General features: G+C 34.9%; 2 protein-coding genes across 2 annotated transcripts in view; both read right to left on the bottom strand.

The window, feature by feature from the left end:
- Nucleotides 1-19,713, bottom strand: part of NEGR1 (neuronal growth regulator 1) — a 1,040,237-nt gene that overhangs the window by 718,157 nt on the left and 302,367 nt on the right. The window lies entirely within an intron of this gene.
- LOC133245344 (craniofacial development protein 2-like) lies at nt 16,514-17,284 on the bottom strand (the record flags this gene model as incomplete). Its single annotated transcript, XM_061413242.1, is given in 1 exon segment — nt 16,514-17,284. A coding segment is annotated over 1 exon segment (771 nt), but the record flags the coding sequence as incomplete, so codon positions are not given.

The following is a 19,713-nucleotide window of genomic DNA, read 5'->3' as shown; positions in this document are numbered from 1 at the left end:
GATGCATCCATCGAGTCAGAAATATGGTGTATATGTTTATTGCAAAAGAATTTCTAAAAATCATTCACAGCTTTAATATAAGGAGAAATGCAAGAATTAAGAGGTCTCTGAAATATGTCAAATGAAGATATTCTTTCATAAAGCAATGCACCACAAAAGGTCAGGCACTTGGTTGTCATTAAAAGTACATTTCAGGGTATTTTCCACACTGTTGTTTTCTAAGGATCTATTTTAAGAAACCAGAGAAGGAAATGGCACCCCACTCCAGTACTTTTGCCTGGAAAATCCCATGGATGGAGAAGCCTGGTAGGCTGCAGTCCATGGGGTCGCTACAGTCGGACACGACTGAGAGACTTTACTTTCACTTTTCACTTTCATGCATTGGAGAAGGAAATGGCAACCCACTCCAGTGTTCTTGCCTGGAGAATCCCAGGGACTGGGAAGCCTGGTGGGCTGCCATCTATGGGGTCGCACAGAGTCAGACACGACTAACATGACTTAGCAGCAGCAGCAGCATTTTAAGAAACATGGTTCTTAAAGACGTCAAGTTTCTTAAAGACTATATTCCATATAATAACACAGCTAACATCATATTTGTTCCAATTACTGTCAACATCCAAGAAACATATTTCAGAAAGAAACACTAATATGAATTAAACTATAAAATAGAATTTTAAAAAGAAAATTCAATAGTTTAGAAAAAAAAAACTCCTTGAATTTGTCATATAAACCTATATAGAAGAAACACACTGAATGAAAGAACTTATCACAGTTGTGATGCTTTTATAAGCATAAGGGACATTAGTTACTGTCTTGCTATATATATATTTTTTTAATCTAAAAACAAATACATTGATGTAATAAGATTCTACAGTCACAAAAAATGCACATTTAGTAGTCTTATGGACTCGCATATCCATTTACTCTATTCTACTAAATTTATTATGTAGGTAAAACCTTTAAGTCATTTACAACCTTCTCCTTCAGATTTTTACCATGGAGAAAATGAATATTAATACTTGTTTAGCCTAATTTGCTAGTAGCTCCAGTGTCCATAATCAAAATAGTCTCAAAGAATATCAGAGTGAAAACAGGTCCCCAAAATTATCTAGTCAGTTCTAAATATGAATACAGTACTAAGGTGACATTTTGTTTGGTCCAAAGAGAAATGAGAACAGCAAAAATAGTGCAGTGACTTTTAAATAAAGTTAATCTTTTCAATCTAAGATATTGTCCTTCATTCTGAATTCATGTCATTTTACACTTCTGTGTTTCAGTGCCCTTTATTTATTAAAGTTCTTGTTATATCACTGACAGGTTTGAATCTAATCTTTGAGGAACAATGATCCAGACTAACCCAAATGAGACCGGGAGATTGAACTCAATGTAATTGATGTAAAATGCAAAAAAAAAAAATAAAAGTGCAGGAAGAAATTAACATTTGTTATCTACCATCCTTAACAACAACAACAAAATAATGTCTAATGCAATCATTTGGAAAAACCTGTGATAGAAATATCATATTCCTATTTTACAAACAGAGAAACTGAGATTTAGAAAGGTTACTTCTTTCAAGGTGGAACAGTCATGAGTAACAGAAACAGATTAGAAATTCAGGTCTGTATGCCTCTGGAGCCCATGCTCTGTCCTCTACACTTCTGCTTCCCCCCAAAAAAGGACCAGAAAACCATTAAAGATTTGATAGAACAGTCAATAAGTTGGAAAACTGAAGATGCTGGAGTGCTCACACTCATCATGTCCAACTCTTTGAGACCCCATGGAAACAGTCTGCTAGGTTCCTGTGCCCATGGGGATTCTCCATGCAAGAATATTGGAGTGGGCTGCCATTCCCTTCTCCAGGGGATCTTCCCAACACAGGGACAGAACCTGCATTTCTTGTGTTTCCTGCTTTGACAGGCAGATTCTTCACCACTAGTGGGAAACCCTGAAGTACCTGGAATTTCTCCCCAAATACTTGGGGATGAAGGTACAAGGACTGAGCCCACGATACTTTCCTCTTAATGTTGAGAGTCTGCTTTCAGGCACAGGGAAAATACTAACCTGTAAGCCTGGAAGAAGGTGTTCAACAATTTATAAAAGCCCACCTTCCAAGAGCACTGGTGCTTAGATTGAAGTGAAGTGAAATGAAGTCGCTCAGTCATGTCCGACTCTTTGCGACCCTGTGGACTGTAGCCCACCAGTCTCTTCCGTCCATGGGATTCTCCAGGCCAAGAACACTGGAGTGGGTTGCCATTTCCTTCTCCAGGGGATCTTCCCGACCCAGGGAACAAACCCAGGTCTCCTGCATTGCAAGCAGACTCTTTAACTTCTGAGCCATTAACTCCGTCCTTATCTTAGAGGTAATGCGTTTACTGAATTGCATTTAATATACAGTCACTACAATGCTACATAGCTTTTAAACTTTACAAACATTCTGGAGTTGTAACCAGTTAATTACAAACTCAGATTATTTTTGTTTTATACCTGAGCACAGTTATTTATTTGAATTTAGTTTCTTTGGAAGCCTTTGAGGATGATATGCATTTGGATTTATTGGACTTTGTTCTAGATTTTTATAACTGTAACTTTTACAGTCACTGAAATTTATTCTATATAATTTGATAAAAGATATGTATTGAGTGAATATGGTATACAATGAAATGTGAATATTTTATGTAAGTATAATATAGATGTAATACTCATATGCATAAGCTTCAAGGAATTAAAGTATGATAACATGAGTAGAAGAAAAACTAGAATAAAAGTAGACTATGTTAGTTGACATGAAACAAGCTGAATGTTATAGAACATCAAAAAAGGGAGAGAATTTGTGAGCTTGTTAAGGGCAAGGGCTAAGTTGAACTCTATGTACTTTTTTGCAATTTGCAGTACTTATCTTTGATGTGATATTTGCTATTATTTCTTTACAAAATTAATGATAAAACGCGCTTCTTAAAAACAGAGAATATATATTATAACCTTCTGACCTGGCAAACAGGCTAGTAATGTTTACCAGCCAGGGATATTTGTTTAATAGATGAAAAAAAAAATAAATGAATTATCAGTTTGTGTGTGCAAAACTCAAATGAACTTTTAAATGATTCTAACACTTTTGCCACTGGGTAATCCCAGAGCTATCACTCAAGCTGGCTTTATTCTGCAGATTAAGAGCTTTTCTTAAGACAGATGTAGTGGGTCTTGTAAATCTGTTACAAACTAATGATTTTCTTTTGCAGAAAATTGGTTTTCTTTTAACTGGTCATAGTTTAAGAAAGAATCTTCTGAAATTACTTAATTTTTTCTTTTAAACAGCAAAACAAAAATAACAGTTCCAATTACACTGATTTAAAGGAAAAGGATTATTTAAAATAGTTTTATGACTAGTCCCAAAGAGGTGAAGTGGTTTTTCTCAAATTGGAGAAGGCAATGGCACCCCACTCCAGTACTCTTGCCTGGAAAATCCTATGGACTGAGGAGCCTGGTAGGCTGCAGTCCATGGGGTCGCTGAGGGTCGGACACGACTGAGCGACTTCACTTTCACTTTTTACTTTCATGCATTGGAGAAGGAATGGCAACCCACTCCAGTGTTCTTGCCTGGAGAATCCCAGGGACGGGGGAGCCTGGTGGGCTTCTGTCTATAGGGTCGCACAGAGTCGGACACGACTGAAGTTGACTTAGCAGCAGCACATGGGAATAATGAAAACTTATTTGAAAGAACTTAGTGTTTTTTTTTTTTAATTTCTAAAACTGCAATTATCTACAAAATTTACCACCAATATGAGAATGAAAGCTTCACAAAAACAGAGACATTTATTTCATTCTTGGTGTTTGAGAGCCTAGAATATTGTCTGCTTCCCTAAATGTACTAAGTAAATATTTCTTAAATTAGTGAAAAAAAAACTGATGAAGGAATGAGAGGTGTAGAGCCAATGGTGCATTTTTAAAAATATATTCTAGACGAAAAGGGGTAACTATTTTTTAAAATTATGAAGAAATAGTTATGAAAAGTTTTCTATGTGCCTGGTACTATTCTGAGAGCTACAAATAGAGCAATGAACAAAATAATGCCAAGCCTTTACTGAATTTATAGTCTATTGAGAGCAGGTAAAACACACACACACACACACACACACACACACACAAACACACAGTAGGTTCTCAACTCTAGGTATAGAGCTTTTAAGCTACCAATGCCTAAAGTGACTCCTCATACCCTACCCAGAAGATTCATATATATAAAATGTCTCAGGTAATTCTGGTATGTGAGGTAATTCATGATTCTTGATACATCTCAGGTAATTCTGATGGTCAGCTAGGGTAAAGACATCTATAATAAACAGACATAAAATACAATGTCAGGTAATAAGTGCCACGAAGCAAAACAGAAGTCTAGGGAGAAAAATTGGTAAGTGCTGCTAGAGGGCCATGTATATACTGAAGGAGAACATTTCAGGAACACTAAGAAAGTCAGTACAGCTGGAATGAAGCAGAAAGAAGGATGGTGCATTTTTTTTTTTCCCTGCTAGGAATAGGCCAGAGGCCACTACAAGGATTTTATTCTTCACTTAGGTGTAATGAAAGAACAATGGAGGAATCTTAGTGAAGAATAACATTATCTAACATTGATTTCAGACATCTGTCAAGCTGCTCTGCAGAGAGTATGCTACAGAAGAGAAAGAGTAGAAACAGCAAGACAGGTCAGGAAGTACCAGAGGTGACAGTGGCTTTGGAGAGGGTGGTTGCACTCGAAATAATGAAATATGATTCAATGTGTATTTTGATGTTAGAAATGAGTACATCTTCATGTTTGTGATGTGAGGGAAAAGGAGAATAGTCAAGTATGATCCCAGGGTTTTTAGTTCAAGCAGTGAAGTGGATAGCAGTATTATGCTTTTAACTCTTGGAATTCATTCTTATGTATTTTCATCTAACTGAAAAAATAAAAATGGGTATTAGTGTCTCAAAACAGAATGGTAAAACAATCTATTCAAGCTTCTCTTTCACATGTATATGCAGTCCTAATCATAAGGACATTTTCATAAGTATATGCACAGCTATAAAACAATCTAAACAGCCTTTTCTTGTTCCATACTAGAAAATAGTGACAGGAAAAAAAAAAAAAAAGACAAAGTCAACAGTTTGTTATAAGGCAGCTCTACCATATTCTAGTTCCATCAATATGAAGCTGAAATGCTTTAAGAGTAATAAAAGCTAGGAAGAACAAATAAAATGAAAGTATTAAAGACGGACATGAATTCTTGACCAGATCAGTGAATAAATTTCAACCCAGTTAGAAGCTTTGAGATAGTAATGGCATGTTTAAATTGGCTGTGTATTAATTCTGAATTTGCCACATCTTTTTTGATAAAAGCTGAATAATGGTTGAGCTCCAATACTGTGCCTAATTTGCCATACAATATCACATTTCCTTATTTTGTTCCCTGCATCACTGCAAAATTGAAGCTATACATTTTAACCTAAAATCATTCATAGTGTTATTGGCAGCTTATGTTCATCACATCTGTTCTGTTTTTAAAAGCGTTCCTCACTTAATACTTTTTTTAACATAATAGTCTTTATGAAAATAGCATTAATTACCAATTATTATGTGGCTAAGGATGAGCCAAGGGTTTCATATATTCAAGTTATAATAAAAAGCACTAATGCTGCAAAAGAGATATTAACATTCCTATTTTTTAAATGAAGAAACTATGGGCCTACATAAATTTAAAAAATTGGCTAGGACACTAAAGTTTCCTCCGGAGTCTAAGATTTTAATTTCACATACTACATTTTTTTAAAATATTCATTTTCCAAAAATTTTTGAAAAATAAAGTATCCCTTTGTTTCCGGCAATAAAGCATAACAGATTTTAAGAAAAATAGTCTTGATATAGATCACCTAAAAATATTACATGTGTGGTTGAGATGATAGAAAGTTCAGGAAAAGAAAATATTCAGGAGCCAAAATTATAAGAATGCCTGGAAAAAGAAAAGTTAATCCTAAAAATTCCCCTTTATCTTAAGAAGCATAGTGTGGATCTCTCAAGCTAATCTGGAAGGTGACAGGTAAAACCTGGAACCTAGAAAATGTGGCAGGTTGAAAAAATTAAGTTCCCATAATACCGGACTTCTGAAAAGCAATACTATTAGTAAGTTAAACAGGAAAACCCCTCACCCCCTAGGAAAAAAGTATAGTAGGCATACTTGCTAAATTGGGCCTTAATAAACTGACCAACAAAAACTATTACACTAGTTAAAAATAAACACAGCCTGGCTTTATGCCATTTACAAGAAAATGCCTAAAACATAAGTACACTGTAAGATAGTGTTAAAGGACAGAAAAAGATGTCAGGCAAATTCTAAATAAACAGACAAAAAATATCTGATATAGTTATTTTAATTTCAAAGTAAATCATAAGAAAAAATAGTGTAACAAATCAACACACAAAAAAGAGATAATGAAAGTCACTACAAACTGATTTAAGATTCAATTCAACAGAAAGAAAAACTGCTTAAAACTGCTTAATTTTAGTTGGACTTATAGCTACAAAATATTTAAGCAAAAAATCGACACTGTCACTAGAATAAAATGACAAATATATCATTATAATGGCAGGTGTTAACAACTCTTTTGGTAATTATCAGATCATGCAGACTAAAAGGAAAAAAATAGGAAAGTACACAGAAGATGTGAACAAATTAAGTAATGAGACTGACATGATGGTCATAAATGAACTGGGTTCACAATACTTGAAAGAATACAATTTTCTAAGAACTCTTTAAATGTTTACAAATATTAAATATATACTATAAAGCTGAAAATTTCATAATGACTATCCTCTGATTACAATAATATTTAGAAATGAAACCTAGAAAGTTTAATTTTTAAGAACCTTATTTGTTGAAAATTTAATAAATTCTAAGAATTTAAGAGTGAAAGAAAATCATAATGATTATTTAAAAAAACTCAATACCAACAATTAAATATACTATGTTATCAAAACTTGAGGAACATACATACCCAGCATAGAGAGAAAAAACTATAAACATAAATTATTTATATTTTGTCAGAAGACTGAAAATTAGTGCACTAAGCATTTAAATTAATGCCAGAAAAAGAACAAGAGGACAAATTCAAAGGAGGTTAAAAACAAGAAATTGATTTCAAAAACAGCAGAAATAATGTATTAGTAAATCAAATACAGACATGATCATAACTTCCAAATAATTAAATGTTGATTCAAGAAAATTAAGAAAAATAACAAATATCTAACAAAATTAAAAGAGAGAATAAAAACAATAATACAAATGAAAAAGGGAACATAATCATAGGTGTGATAGAAATTAATTGGCAAAAAAAAATATTTTGGAAAATGTTATGTCAATGTATTTAAGAACCTAGGCAACATGCTAAGTGTTGGAAACATTTACTCAAAAAACGTAGTCAAAAATTAGAACATGTACCCCAATGTTCATCACAGCACTGTTTATAATAGCCAGGACATGGAAGCAACCTAGATGTCCATCAGCAGATGAATGGATAAGAAAGCTATGGTACATATACACAATGGAGTATTACTCAGCCATTAAAAAGAATACATTTGAATCAGTTCTAATGAGGTAGATGAAACTGGAGCCTATTATACAGAGTGAAGTAAGCCAAAAGGAAAAACACCAATACAGTATACTAACGCATATATATGGAATTTAGAAAGATGGTAACTTTTATAATATTCATGTAATTATTAAGGACACAAACCACTGGTTAAAAAAAAACAAAAAAAATCATGCCCTAAAGATCATCAGGCTCAGGTTTTACTGGAAAATTCTTCCAGTTATTTGAAGAACTGATAATCTAATGTTAAATTCTTTCAAAGACGAGAAGTAAAGAAAAGACTCTATTTTCATTCACTGATATAACTATGCTGCTGCTGCTGATACTGCTGCTAAGTCGATTCAGGCGTGTCCGACTCTGTGAGACCCCATAGACGACGGCAGCCCACCAGGCTCCGCCGTCCCTGGGATTCTCCAGGCAAGAACACTGGAGTGGGTTGCCATTTCCCTCTCCAATGCATGAAAGTGAAAAGTGAAAGTGAAGTTGGTCAGTCGTGCCTGACTCTTACCGACCCCATGGACTGCAGCCTACCAGGCTCCTCCATCCATGGGATTTTCCAGGCAAGAGTACTGGAGTGGGGTGCCATTGCCTTATATAACTATGCACTGGATACCAAAACCAGACAAACAAACTCTCAGACTATAAAATTAAAACTAAATTTCATAATGCATGCACATATGCATACTAAGTCTGTTCAGTAGTGTCCAACTCTTTGCAACACCATGGGCTGTAGCCTACCAGGCTCCTCTGTCTATGGGATTCTTCTGGCAAGAATACTGGAATGGGTTGCCATGCCCTTCTCCAAAGAATCTTCCTGACCTAGGAATCAAACCTGCATCCCTTACAAATCCTGATAGGCAAGTGGATTCTTTATACCACCAGCGCCACCTGAGAAGCCCAAATTTCATAAATATGAAAGTAAGTATTTAAAAGTAAACTGAAACTAACAGTTTATAAAAAAGAATCATGCCTTCTGACCACATTGTTATTTAAGGATTTAATTACTTTGAAAATAGATTTTTTCTTTATTTTTAATTGAAAGATACTTGCTTTACAGTATTGTGTTGGTTTCTACCAAACATCAACATGAATCTGCCATAGATTTACAGATGTCCTCTCCCACTTGAACATCCGTCCCACCTTCCTCCCCTCTAGGTTGTTACTAACTCTCATATCCCAGTGGATGACAATACATTCAATAAAATTTATATCTATTTTTTTAAAACCTTTAAAAATTGAAAAGAAGCTTACATGTGTAAAGTCTAATAGTACTGTCAGTAATGAAAGGTTAATAGTACTGTCAATAATGAAAAACTGATTTATTTCCTTTATAACTTGACACAGATATTTGCTACAATCAAATCTTTTTTAAAATCTAACAAAAATTTTAGCCAATACAATGTGACAAGAGAAATAAGAAGTATAAATTGTTAAAGAAGTATCCAAATTATCATTATTCATAGAGATGAGTATCTACATGGAGGTACCAGAAGAATTTTATAATTTGTATTTAAATTCAATAATTACTTCATATGGAGATATCAGAAAAATTTTACAATTTATAATTAAATTCAATAATTACTTCCCAAGGTTGCTGTTTATAAAAATCAACATAATTGAAAAAATTGCATTTTTACATACTAGTGGTAAATTTTTTAATTATTTAATTTTAAAAAGATAAACAACAAAATTGCAGGGTATCTAAGGATAAATTTGACAAGGCAACATTTAAAAATTAACATGTTAAGGGTTTTGAACAAAGCAAAAATAAGAAATTCATTGAATTTGAAAAATTCTTAAGATATGACAATTTCTCAGTTCAGTTCAGTCGCTCAGTCGTGTCCGACTCTTTACGACCCCATGAACCGCAGCACGCCAGGCCTCCCTGTCCATCACCGACTCCCAGAGTCCACCCAAACCCACGTCCATTGAGTCTATGATACCATCCAACCATCTCAACCTCTGTCGTGCCCTTCTCCTCCTGCCCTCAAAAAAGACAATTTCTAAGGTCTTTTAATTTTACTGTTTTTAAAGGTGCCAAAGACTTGTGATATAAAACAATGGAAAGACTCAAACAGTAAGAATAAAATATTTACATACCCTACTCCTTTCTAAGTCATCTCATTTTAGTCCAACGAAATGTCCCAAGTAATAAAAACACCTGAAGGATAAAATATGTACCTATCCAAATCATTTTAATTAAAGGGTATTCCATTCTCTCTGTTCATTGCATTTCAGTGTCATCTTCGTCATTTCTGTGACAGAAGTTTTTGAAAAGAAACTGACATAACTCCTAACTTCTTCTCTATTGGATTTTTACTGTCATTGGATTTTTATTTACTGTTAATGGATTTTTATTGTTACTGTGGTGGCAATGGCACTGGTGGCATTGGAACCTGAGCAGACCCCTTGACACTTTCTGATTCAAATTAAGCCCAAACCCTTTACACAAATAAAATTACCTCATTTTAATTGCTTATGTATCTGTAACCACTTAGCTAAGTGTTTACAGTTTCTCCCCACATCTATTTGTTGGATGAATCCTGAAAGCTAATTTATCAAGGGGATATTAAAAAGGCTTAGTGCTTTAAAATGCAGATGCAAATTCCCCTACACAGAGAGGCCAATAGGCCTGTTTTTGTGTAAATGAGAGTTTTGCTGCTAAATCCCCCATAATGAGATTAAAAAAATATCTTGTAAATTAAAGCAAGGGATTTTTAAAGTTAATATAATGCTTCCCTGCTAGATTACATTCCATGTTTAAAACATTTTAATGAAAAAAATCTTAACAAACAAAACAAGAATAATAATTACTGAAATAACAAATTAAAGAGTTGAGCTACATAAAGGCTTTCGTATTCACTGGGGATCAATAAAAATTAAAGTGAAAGAGAAAACACTTTAATGAACTAACAAAATAACTTAGTGGGAGTATAAGGGACTAGTAAATGTCATTATATTTTATTATGTTCTCTTATCAAATTATGCCGCACTGCTGTCTTGATACACTATATTGTTTAAACAAAAGTAATCATAGTCATAGACGATGACAGTAAACTCAACCAAATGCTTAAAAATAGGGTACATATCATTTACTTCATCATATTAAGAAAAACCTTTAAAAGCACTATATAAACTATTTCAAAAGAAAATCACCTTTTATAACTCAGCTATTACATAAGTTATTAATTGTCTCAATTCATGGAATCACTCTTGCTAAAATTTAGAATAAAATGTTTGACTTACACAGATAATTTTTCATATACAGTTATCTAGCTACATGACTTATTACTGAAGAAGGTACTAGAAATTATTTCAGAAAAATTTTATGTACTAAAGATTTTAAGCATCACATCATTCACTGTTTTCTCCATCTAAAATAAAAAGTGAAAAGTCTGCAGTGTAGAGTATACATCTTCTTATGTTTCTGTGTTAGGTGAAGCAAGAGATGTAGCTTTTACTTTTGTTTACTCAATTTTAAAGGGGATTCTTCCTGTTAAAAATTATGATGAGCAATAAAATAAAATAAATAAAAATCCTTGGTAAACGCTGTCACAAAAGTATTGCAACATTTTTGAGTATAAATTATATGCCCTAGGAAAAATTATGTATCCACTGTTCCATTTGATTAGGCAATGTAAACAATATGCTTTTTTGCAAAGTTCTTAATGAGCAAATTTCCAAATAATTTTCCTCAGGTTGTTATAATTGTCACATAAAGATGTAAAAAGCCTTTCCCAGAATGTTTCCACAACCATGTTATACTTAATCAAGGTTATCACTATATTCAGCTCTGTATTTACTGTCAACGGAAAGATTCAATCATTATCATGAAATGTAAGAATGCTTCAAGCTCCCTAAACTTGACAATTGCTAATCTTTAAAACCTTTCTTTACACAAAACTTGACAGCTATAAGCTCACCTCTTGAAAAAGACAATATACACTGATGTATTAGAATGGTAAATTCAGATTTCTGAGCATAACATGCACATTAGCATAATATAATTGCTCTTGCCTTTAGGGTAGCCAATCAGATTGTGCAAATGCACCTATTCATAGAGCTCTTGAAATGATTTGCCACTTGGGAGTTACAGTGAAACAATCCAATTTCACTTTCCCACAGATGATTTATGGTCCAAAAATCAAGAAAGTCTATTAAACTTTTAAGGAACACTTTCTAGTCGACACCAAAACATAACTCATAAAACATATTGCTAAGTTTTATGTCTCATGTAGTATAACCTTCTCACTGACCCTATCAAAAAAAAAAAAAAAAAGACAGACACTGCTTAAATTCCACGTATTTACAACATTTTAAAAATAGGGACGTCTATACAGATACTCAGATATGCAGATAACATTACCGTTATGGCAGAAAGAGAAGAACTAAAGAGCCTATTGATGAAAGTGAAAAAGGAGAGAGAAAAAGTTGGCTTAAAGCTCAACATTCAGAAAACTAAGATCATGGCATCCGGTCCCATCACTTCATGGCAAATAGATGGGGAAACAGTGGAAACAGTGGCTGACTATTTTTCTGGGCTCCAAAATCACTGTGGATGGTGACTGCAGCCATGAAATTAAAAGACGCTTGCTCCTTGGAAGGAAAGTTATGACCAACCTAGACAACATAATAAAAAGCAGAGACATTACTTTGCCGACAAATGTCTGTCTAGTCAAGGCTATGGTTTTTCCAGTAGTCATGTATGGATATGGATGTGAGAGTTGGACTATAAAGAAAGCTGAGCACTGAAGAATTGATGCTTTTGAACTGTGGTGTTGGAGAAGACTCTTGAGAGTCCCTTGGCCTGCAAGGAGATCTAACCAGTCCATCCTAAAGGAGATCAGTCCTGGATGTTCATTGGAAGGACTGATGTTGAAGCTGAAACTCCAATACTTTGGCCACCTGATGTGAAAAGCTGACTCATTTGAAAAGACCCTGATGCTAGAATGATTGAGGGCAGGAGGAGAAGGGGATGACAGAGGATGAGATGGTTGGATGGTATCACCGACACAATGGACATGGGTTTGGGTGGACTCCAGGAGTTGGTGATGGACAGGGAGGCCTGGCGTGCTGTGATTCCATGGGGTTGCAAAGAGTCAGACACAACTGAGTGACTGAAATGGAACTGGATACAGATACTGGGGGCTTCCCAGGTGGCACTAGTGGTAAAGACTCTGCCTGCAGAAGATTTAACTATGGGTTTGGTCCCTGGGTCAGGAAGATCCCCTAGGAGAAAGCATGGCAACCCAGTCTAGTATTCTTGCCTGGAGAATCCCATGGACTGAGGAGCCTGGGGGACTACAGTCCATAAAAATTGCAGAGTTGGACACGACTGAAGCAACTTACCACCCATACAGATACTGAACTTTATACTGAACCCAAATTATCTCAGAATATTCTTACCATATTGAAGACCAGGTATTTCCAAAGTGTCTAATTAGTCACATAAAACTTATCCACAAAATGGTTTTTAACTAGCTCGATACTACTGTATCATGGTTTTAAAAGTCCTTATTAAGGAATACAGTAATTTAATGGATGAGTTAGTAAATAACTGCCTAGAGAGAACATCTCTAAGTAATGCTAATCCCTGGAAATCAAAAGTTAACAAGATATTATCAAAACTCTGAATTCACCATCAATCTCAAAGCAGTCTATAGCACCAAGATAGAAAAAGTAACTGAGGGAGATAAACAAGCCTAGGTTTAAAATGAGAAAATACAGCAAAGCTCTAATTTCTGTGATCAAAATCAGAATCATAAACTGAATTCTGATTTTGATTTAGCAGCATTTGATAATAGTACTGATACAAAGAAGGGTAATTTTGTCTTTCTTTGTAGTTTCTATGTAAAACATTTCTAGAAGTGACATAATTAATGCAGATAGTTCACTGGATCAACTAAAGTGCTACCCCCTTCTACCTGTGAAGTTGTTCTCATTTGACTGATTTATTATTAAGAATTGAAAGATGGGAAAGAAATGAGAATACAGCATTTTGTCTGATTGCTTTAGCAGTCATTTTCCAGGTCTAGTAAATGAATTGTTAATGGCAGGTAGAAGCCAAAACTCCTGTTTCTACTTCACATCTATTGAATCCTAAGCTACTGATTCGGAGAAGGCAAAGGCAAGCCACTCTAGTACTCTTGCCTAGAAAATCCCATGAACGGAGGAGCCTGGTAGGCTGCAGTCCATGGGGTCGCTACAAGTTGGACGCGACTGAACGACCTTACTTTCACTTTTCACTTTCACACAACAGAGAAGGCAATGGCAACCCACTCCAGTGTTCTTGCCTGGAGAATCCCAGGGATGGCAGAGCCTGGTGGGCTGCCATCTATGGGGTCGCACAGAGTCGGACACAACTGAAGCGACTTAGCAGCAGCAGCAGCAGCAGCAAGCTACTGATTGGAGGTTCCTACACCAAAAAGATATAAACACTAGTTGTCCTCCATACTGAAATTAAAATGCAATTTTTAAAATGAGATTTTATGAACTATCCCTCTCTTTTTTATACTGTTCACAATAAAATTCCTTAAACAAACCAACAAAAAACTGGTTTCCCTTCATTTCTTTGAATTTCTCACCTCCTAATTCAATCTCAAGTCACAGATATCTGGATTCTTCTGAACTTCTTTTTCTCCTAAAATAGTTTGAAAATGGCCACCTACTGCCTAAGTGCAAAAATTCTAAGAACAACAAATATTGTCCATCACCAGTTCTTACTGTCACTGTCTGTGACTTACAATATTGTTTACCACTTCCTCCCTTTTCTTTTGCTTGCAATAACTTGAATTCCTGACATTTTTGGTCTCCATTTGCTTAGGCAGCTTCCTTTTTCTCTACTCACCTTTCCTAGTCAGAAAGCAGCTTTATTTTTCTTCTCATTGTACATACTCTTCCTTGACTCATGTATAATATGTGTCTGAATGTTTGGGTTCCCACAGTTGCCAGTTTGTTTTTATCATATATATTTTTTTAATTTATTTAACTGAGGTATAGTTGTTTTATAATATGTTAATGTCTGCTGTAAAGCAAAATGTTTCTCCTATATATATATATAATTTTTCCTATTATTTTCCTTTATGGCTCATTACAGGATATTGAATATAGTTTCCTCTGCTATACAGTAGGACCATGGAGTTTTTATCCTATTTTAAGAAAAGTTTCACCTGATTGGTATAAGAATGAGATCTTTCTCATTTAAGAAGGGATTGACCTTTATTGGTGCCCTTTTATTAATAATTTTTTCATCACATTCCTTGTAAAAAAGTGTTAGTTGCTCAGTCGTGCCCACTTCTTTGTGACCCCATGGACTGTAGCCTGCCAGGCTCCTTTGTCCATGAAATTCTCTAGGCAAGTATACTGGAGTAGGTAGCCTTTTCCTTCCCCAGGGAATCTTCCTGGCCCAGAAGATCAAACCTATGTCTCCTGCATTGCAGGCATATTCTTTACCATCTGAGTCACCAGGAGGCCCAAAATATGTACATTTCTCCCCCAAAATAAACTGCAAATATGAACTTCACTGGTTGACAGCTAAATAAATAAAAGGCAGAATTGAATTTAAGAATACACTTTAAACAAAATCTTAAGTCTGTCAAAATTAGCATAATTTGCAATTTTTAATAGTCGCTCAAATACTGGCTTTATTATTAAATATTTTTAAACTGTTAATCTGCATAAACAATCTGTAACTTGGCTTCAATTGCACCAATATGCTAAGAACTTGTGAATCTACATATCCAGCTCATATCTCTTTGTTAGTGTTAAAATCTAACTATCTCTTAGTTACTTGTTATGCAAAGTATGGTCCATGGACAGACAGCATGGCCATCTCCCAGAGACTTTAACAAACTGCAGAATTTCAGGGCACAACTCAGACTTATTGATGTAGAAACTACTTGTGAAGAGGATATCCTGGTCATCTGAATATACATTAAGCTTGCTTTTTCAATGATCCAACAGATGTTGGCAATTTGAACTCTGGTTTCTGTGACTATTCTAAAGCTAGTTTGAACATCTGGAAGTTCATGGTTCACGTATTGCTGAAGCCTGGCTTGGAGAATTTTGAGCATTACTTTACTAGCGTATGAGATGAGTGCAACTGTAGGGTAGTTTGAGCATTCTTTGGCATTGCCTTTCTTTGGGATTGGGATGAAAACTGACCTTTTCCAATCCTGTGGCCACTGCTGAGTTTTCCAAATTTGCTTGCATATTGAGTGCAGCACTTTCACAGCATCATCTTCCAGGATTTGAAACAGCTCAACTGGATTCCATCACCTCCACTAGCTTTGTTCGTAGTGAGGCTTTCTAAGGCCCACTTGACTTCACATTCCAGGATGTCTGGCTCTAGGTGAGTGATCACACCGTCATGATTATCTTGGTCGTGAAGCTCTTTTTTGTATAAATTTTCTGTGTATTCTTGCCACCTCTTCTTAATATCTTCTGCTTCTGTTAGGTGCATACAATTTCTGTCCTTTATCGAGCCCATTTTTGCATGAAATATTCCCTTGGTATTTCTAGGTTTCTTGAAGAGATCTCTAGTCTTTCCCATTCTGTTGTTTTCCTCTATTTCTTTGCATTGATCGCTGAGGAAAGCTTTCTTATCTCTTCTTGCTATTCTTTGGAACTCTGCATTCAGATGCTTATATCTTTCCTTTGCTCCATTGCTTTTCACTTCTCTTCTTTTCACAGCTATTTGTAAGGCCTCCCCAGACAGCCATTTTGCTTTTTCGCATTTCTTTTCCATGGGGATGGTCTTGATCCCTGTCTCCTATACAATGTCACAAACCTCCGTCCATAGTTCATCAGGCACTCTATCTATCAGATCTAGTCCCTTAAATCTATTTCTCACTTCCACTGTATAATCATAAGGAGTTTGATTTAGGTCATACCTGAATGGTCTAGTGGTTTTCCCTACTTTCTTCAATTTCAGTCTCAATTTGGCAATAAGGAGCTCATGATCTGAGCCACAGTCAGCTCCCAGTCTTGTTTTTGCTGACTGTATAGAGCTTCTCCATCTTTGGCTGCAAAGAATATAATCAATCAGATTTCAGTGTCGGCCATCTGGTGATGTCCATGTGTAGAGTGTTCTCTTGTGTTGTTGGAAGCGGGTGTTTGCTACGACCAGTGCATTCTCTTGGCAAAACTCTATTAGTCTTTGCCCTGCTTCATTCCGTATTCCAAGGCCAAATTTGCCTGTTACCCCAGGTGTTTCTTGACTTCCTACTTTTGCATTCCAGTCCCCTATAATGAAAAGGACATCTTTTTTGGGTGTTAGTTCTAAAAGGTCTTGTAGGTCTTCAGAGAACCATTCAACTTCAGCTTCTTCAGCATTACTGGTTGGGGCATAGACTTGGATTACCGTGATATTGAATGGCTTGCCTTGGAAACGAACAGAGATCATTCTATTGTTTTTGAGATTGCATCCAATTATTGCATTTTGGACTCTTTTGTTGACCATGATGGCTACTCCATTTCTTCTAAGGGATTCCTGCCCACAGTAGTAGATATAATGGTCATCCGAGTTAAATTCACCCATACCAGTCCATTTTAGTTCGCTGATTCCTAGAATGTCGATGTTGACTCCTGTCATCTCCTGTTTGACCACTTCCAATTTGCCTTGATTCATGGACCTAACATTCCAGGTTCCTATGCAATATTGCTCTTTACAACATCACACCTAGCTTCTATCATCAGTCACATCCATAACTGGGTATTGTTTTTGCTTTGGCTCCATCCCTTCATTCTTTCTGGAGTTATTTCTCCAGTGATCTCCAGTAGCACATTGGGCACCTACTGACCTGGAGAGTTCCTCTTTCAGTATCCTATCATTTTGCCTTTTCATACTGTTCAACAGCTTAATGATCCTCAAACTCTTCCTTCCTCTTTTTATCACAGCATAACAGTTATCTAAGCCTTTATCTCTTAACTTGGTGGTCTCTACAGCTTTCAAACTAACTCTGTCATCCTTGTTCTAATGTATTTCACATTACACTGAAATTGTTTCTAAAACTAAAAACCTTATTTTAACTCCTTTAATAAGAGGATTTTACACAAAAATATCTATTTTCACATAGGCATAATAAAATTCCCATGAAAATACATTTTATTGATCAAGAGGTCTGATAATTGAATTTAAATAAATTATGCACTTATTCCTCTTCACCTATCAGATAAAAATCAAACAAGCTTCTAACTCCTGGTACCTACCTTTTTTCTCAACCTCTTCTACCACAAAATGCATTTCCCTGAGTACATCTCACTGGGTTTGAAGTAATTTCATGTCACTCACTATCTTTGTAAACACTAACACCTTTACCAAGAATGCTTTCTCTCACCCTTTTAAATTGGACACATGCTTACTCAATCTCCATGAGTCTGCTCAAATATTTCTGCCTTTGTCAATTATTCTTTATCCAGATAAACTATCACTTTCTGCTTTTTATACTGTATCCTACCCTTCTCTTTATTATAGTACCTCAAAAATTTCAAGAGTTTCAATGTTTACTTCCCTTATTAAACCATGAGCTCTTTGAAGGCAAGAACTGTGTCTTATATCCCTAATAACAGCCTGATGCTCAACAAAATGTGTAAAGAAATGAATTAAATAAAATAAAATAAAATAAAAGTTTCAAAAGAATTGAGCAATCATAAAAATCAAATATTGAGAATATTAAATAGTATAAATACCTCTAAAATGTTTGGGAACAAAGACAATTGACTCAAATGACTGGTTAAAGAAGATATCAACCAATTATTTGAATTGATATGCAAAGATTGAATCTTAAAGTCCACAGACAAAAACTGAAAAACATAGAACAGACTAGTGGAAAAGAGAAAGGAACAGAATAAGAAAGACATCTATTTAGAGACAGAAAGAAGAAAAGGGAAAGGAACAGGGGCAAATTTAGTACTGCTTTGTATGCTGATCAAGATACAAGAAAAAGCAAGCAAGGGGCATGGCTAGTTAGCAACTGGAATGGCTATTTGAATAGGCAATTCTGGGTCATTAAATCTGTGGCACTCATAGAATAGATCATTAACACTCAATCAAGTATCATGTGCCCATAACAGAGTCATTTTGATGTATTTTTTGACAAATAATTCTGCCTTCTATAGAATATAAGCTTATTTCATTAGAAAATATGATTTTTTCCATAAAAAACAATGTGCCAAGTTAAAAAATTCAAATTTTATACTTTGCACTTCAAAAGTTATATGCAACAGAATGGAAGAAAAAGTAGTATTTGAATAGTATTGGATAATTCTAAGACTAAAAACCTATTTCAAGAAATCCTCACTATTGTGCAGAAAATTGTGTTTATGCATTATCAAATTAAGGGAATAATAATATCTTAAAAAGAAGTAAGTCAGAAAGTGAAAAAATAGTAACCCGATTCAGTCTTCATGCCTTATCTAATTTGGCAATTGAAGGAGGTTTACGGACAAAAAGTATGTGAAAAAATATAATTATATTTGTACTGAAAAATATAAATCTGTTATAGAAATTGTTACTGATTTTCTTCTCCCATCTAAAATAACTGTCTTAAGAAATGTTAAAAAGGAGATGAAATGTAGAGAAATGTACAAAGTTTTGCAAACAGGTAGCAAAAAATATGAAGCCAGTCCTCATATAGCTGCAAAATATGTCAAATCAGCATTCTCTATTGTTCACTTGGCACAAGTGAAAATCCGGATTGCAAAATTCTTACAGGTAAGGTCACAACTAGGAATACTACTGAACTACTATCATCTGTTTAAGGTTTATGGGGAGGCATATTCAAGACAGAATACCACACACCAATACGTGTTGTGTAAGAGTAGCATGAGAAAAAATGTAATTTTATAATTTAGAATTTATAATAGTATATGATGTGTGGTTATACTTACTCATGGAGTAATAAGAGTAAGTCTATCAATTATACAAGTAAGATAAAGCAACCCTGGCTCTTCCTAAATGTAATAATTATGCTGATAAAAACTAAAGATAATTTTTTTCAAAGAAGAAAACTGAAACCACATGAGAACACTAGCTAAACCAAATGTAATTAGAGTTAATGAAATTGTCACATCATTGGGTTAACACTCCATACCTTG

This window comes from Bos javanicus, chromosome 3 (assembly GCF_032452875.1).
Source record: "Bos javanicus breed banteng chromosome 3, ARS-OSU_banteng_1.0, whole genome shotgun sequence".
Taxonomy (NCBI): Eukaryota; Metazoa; Chordata; class Mammalia; order Artiodactyla; family Bovidae; genus Bos; species Bos javanicus.
Note: the sequence above shows the minus strand (reverse complement) of the source record. Positions and strands in the feature narration are given on the sequence as shown.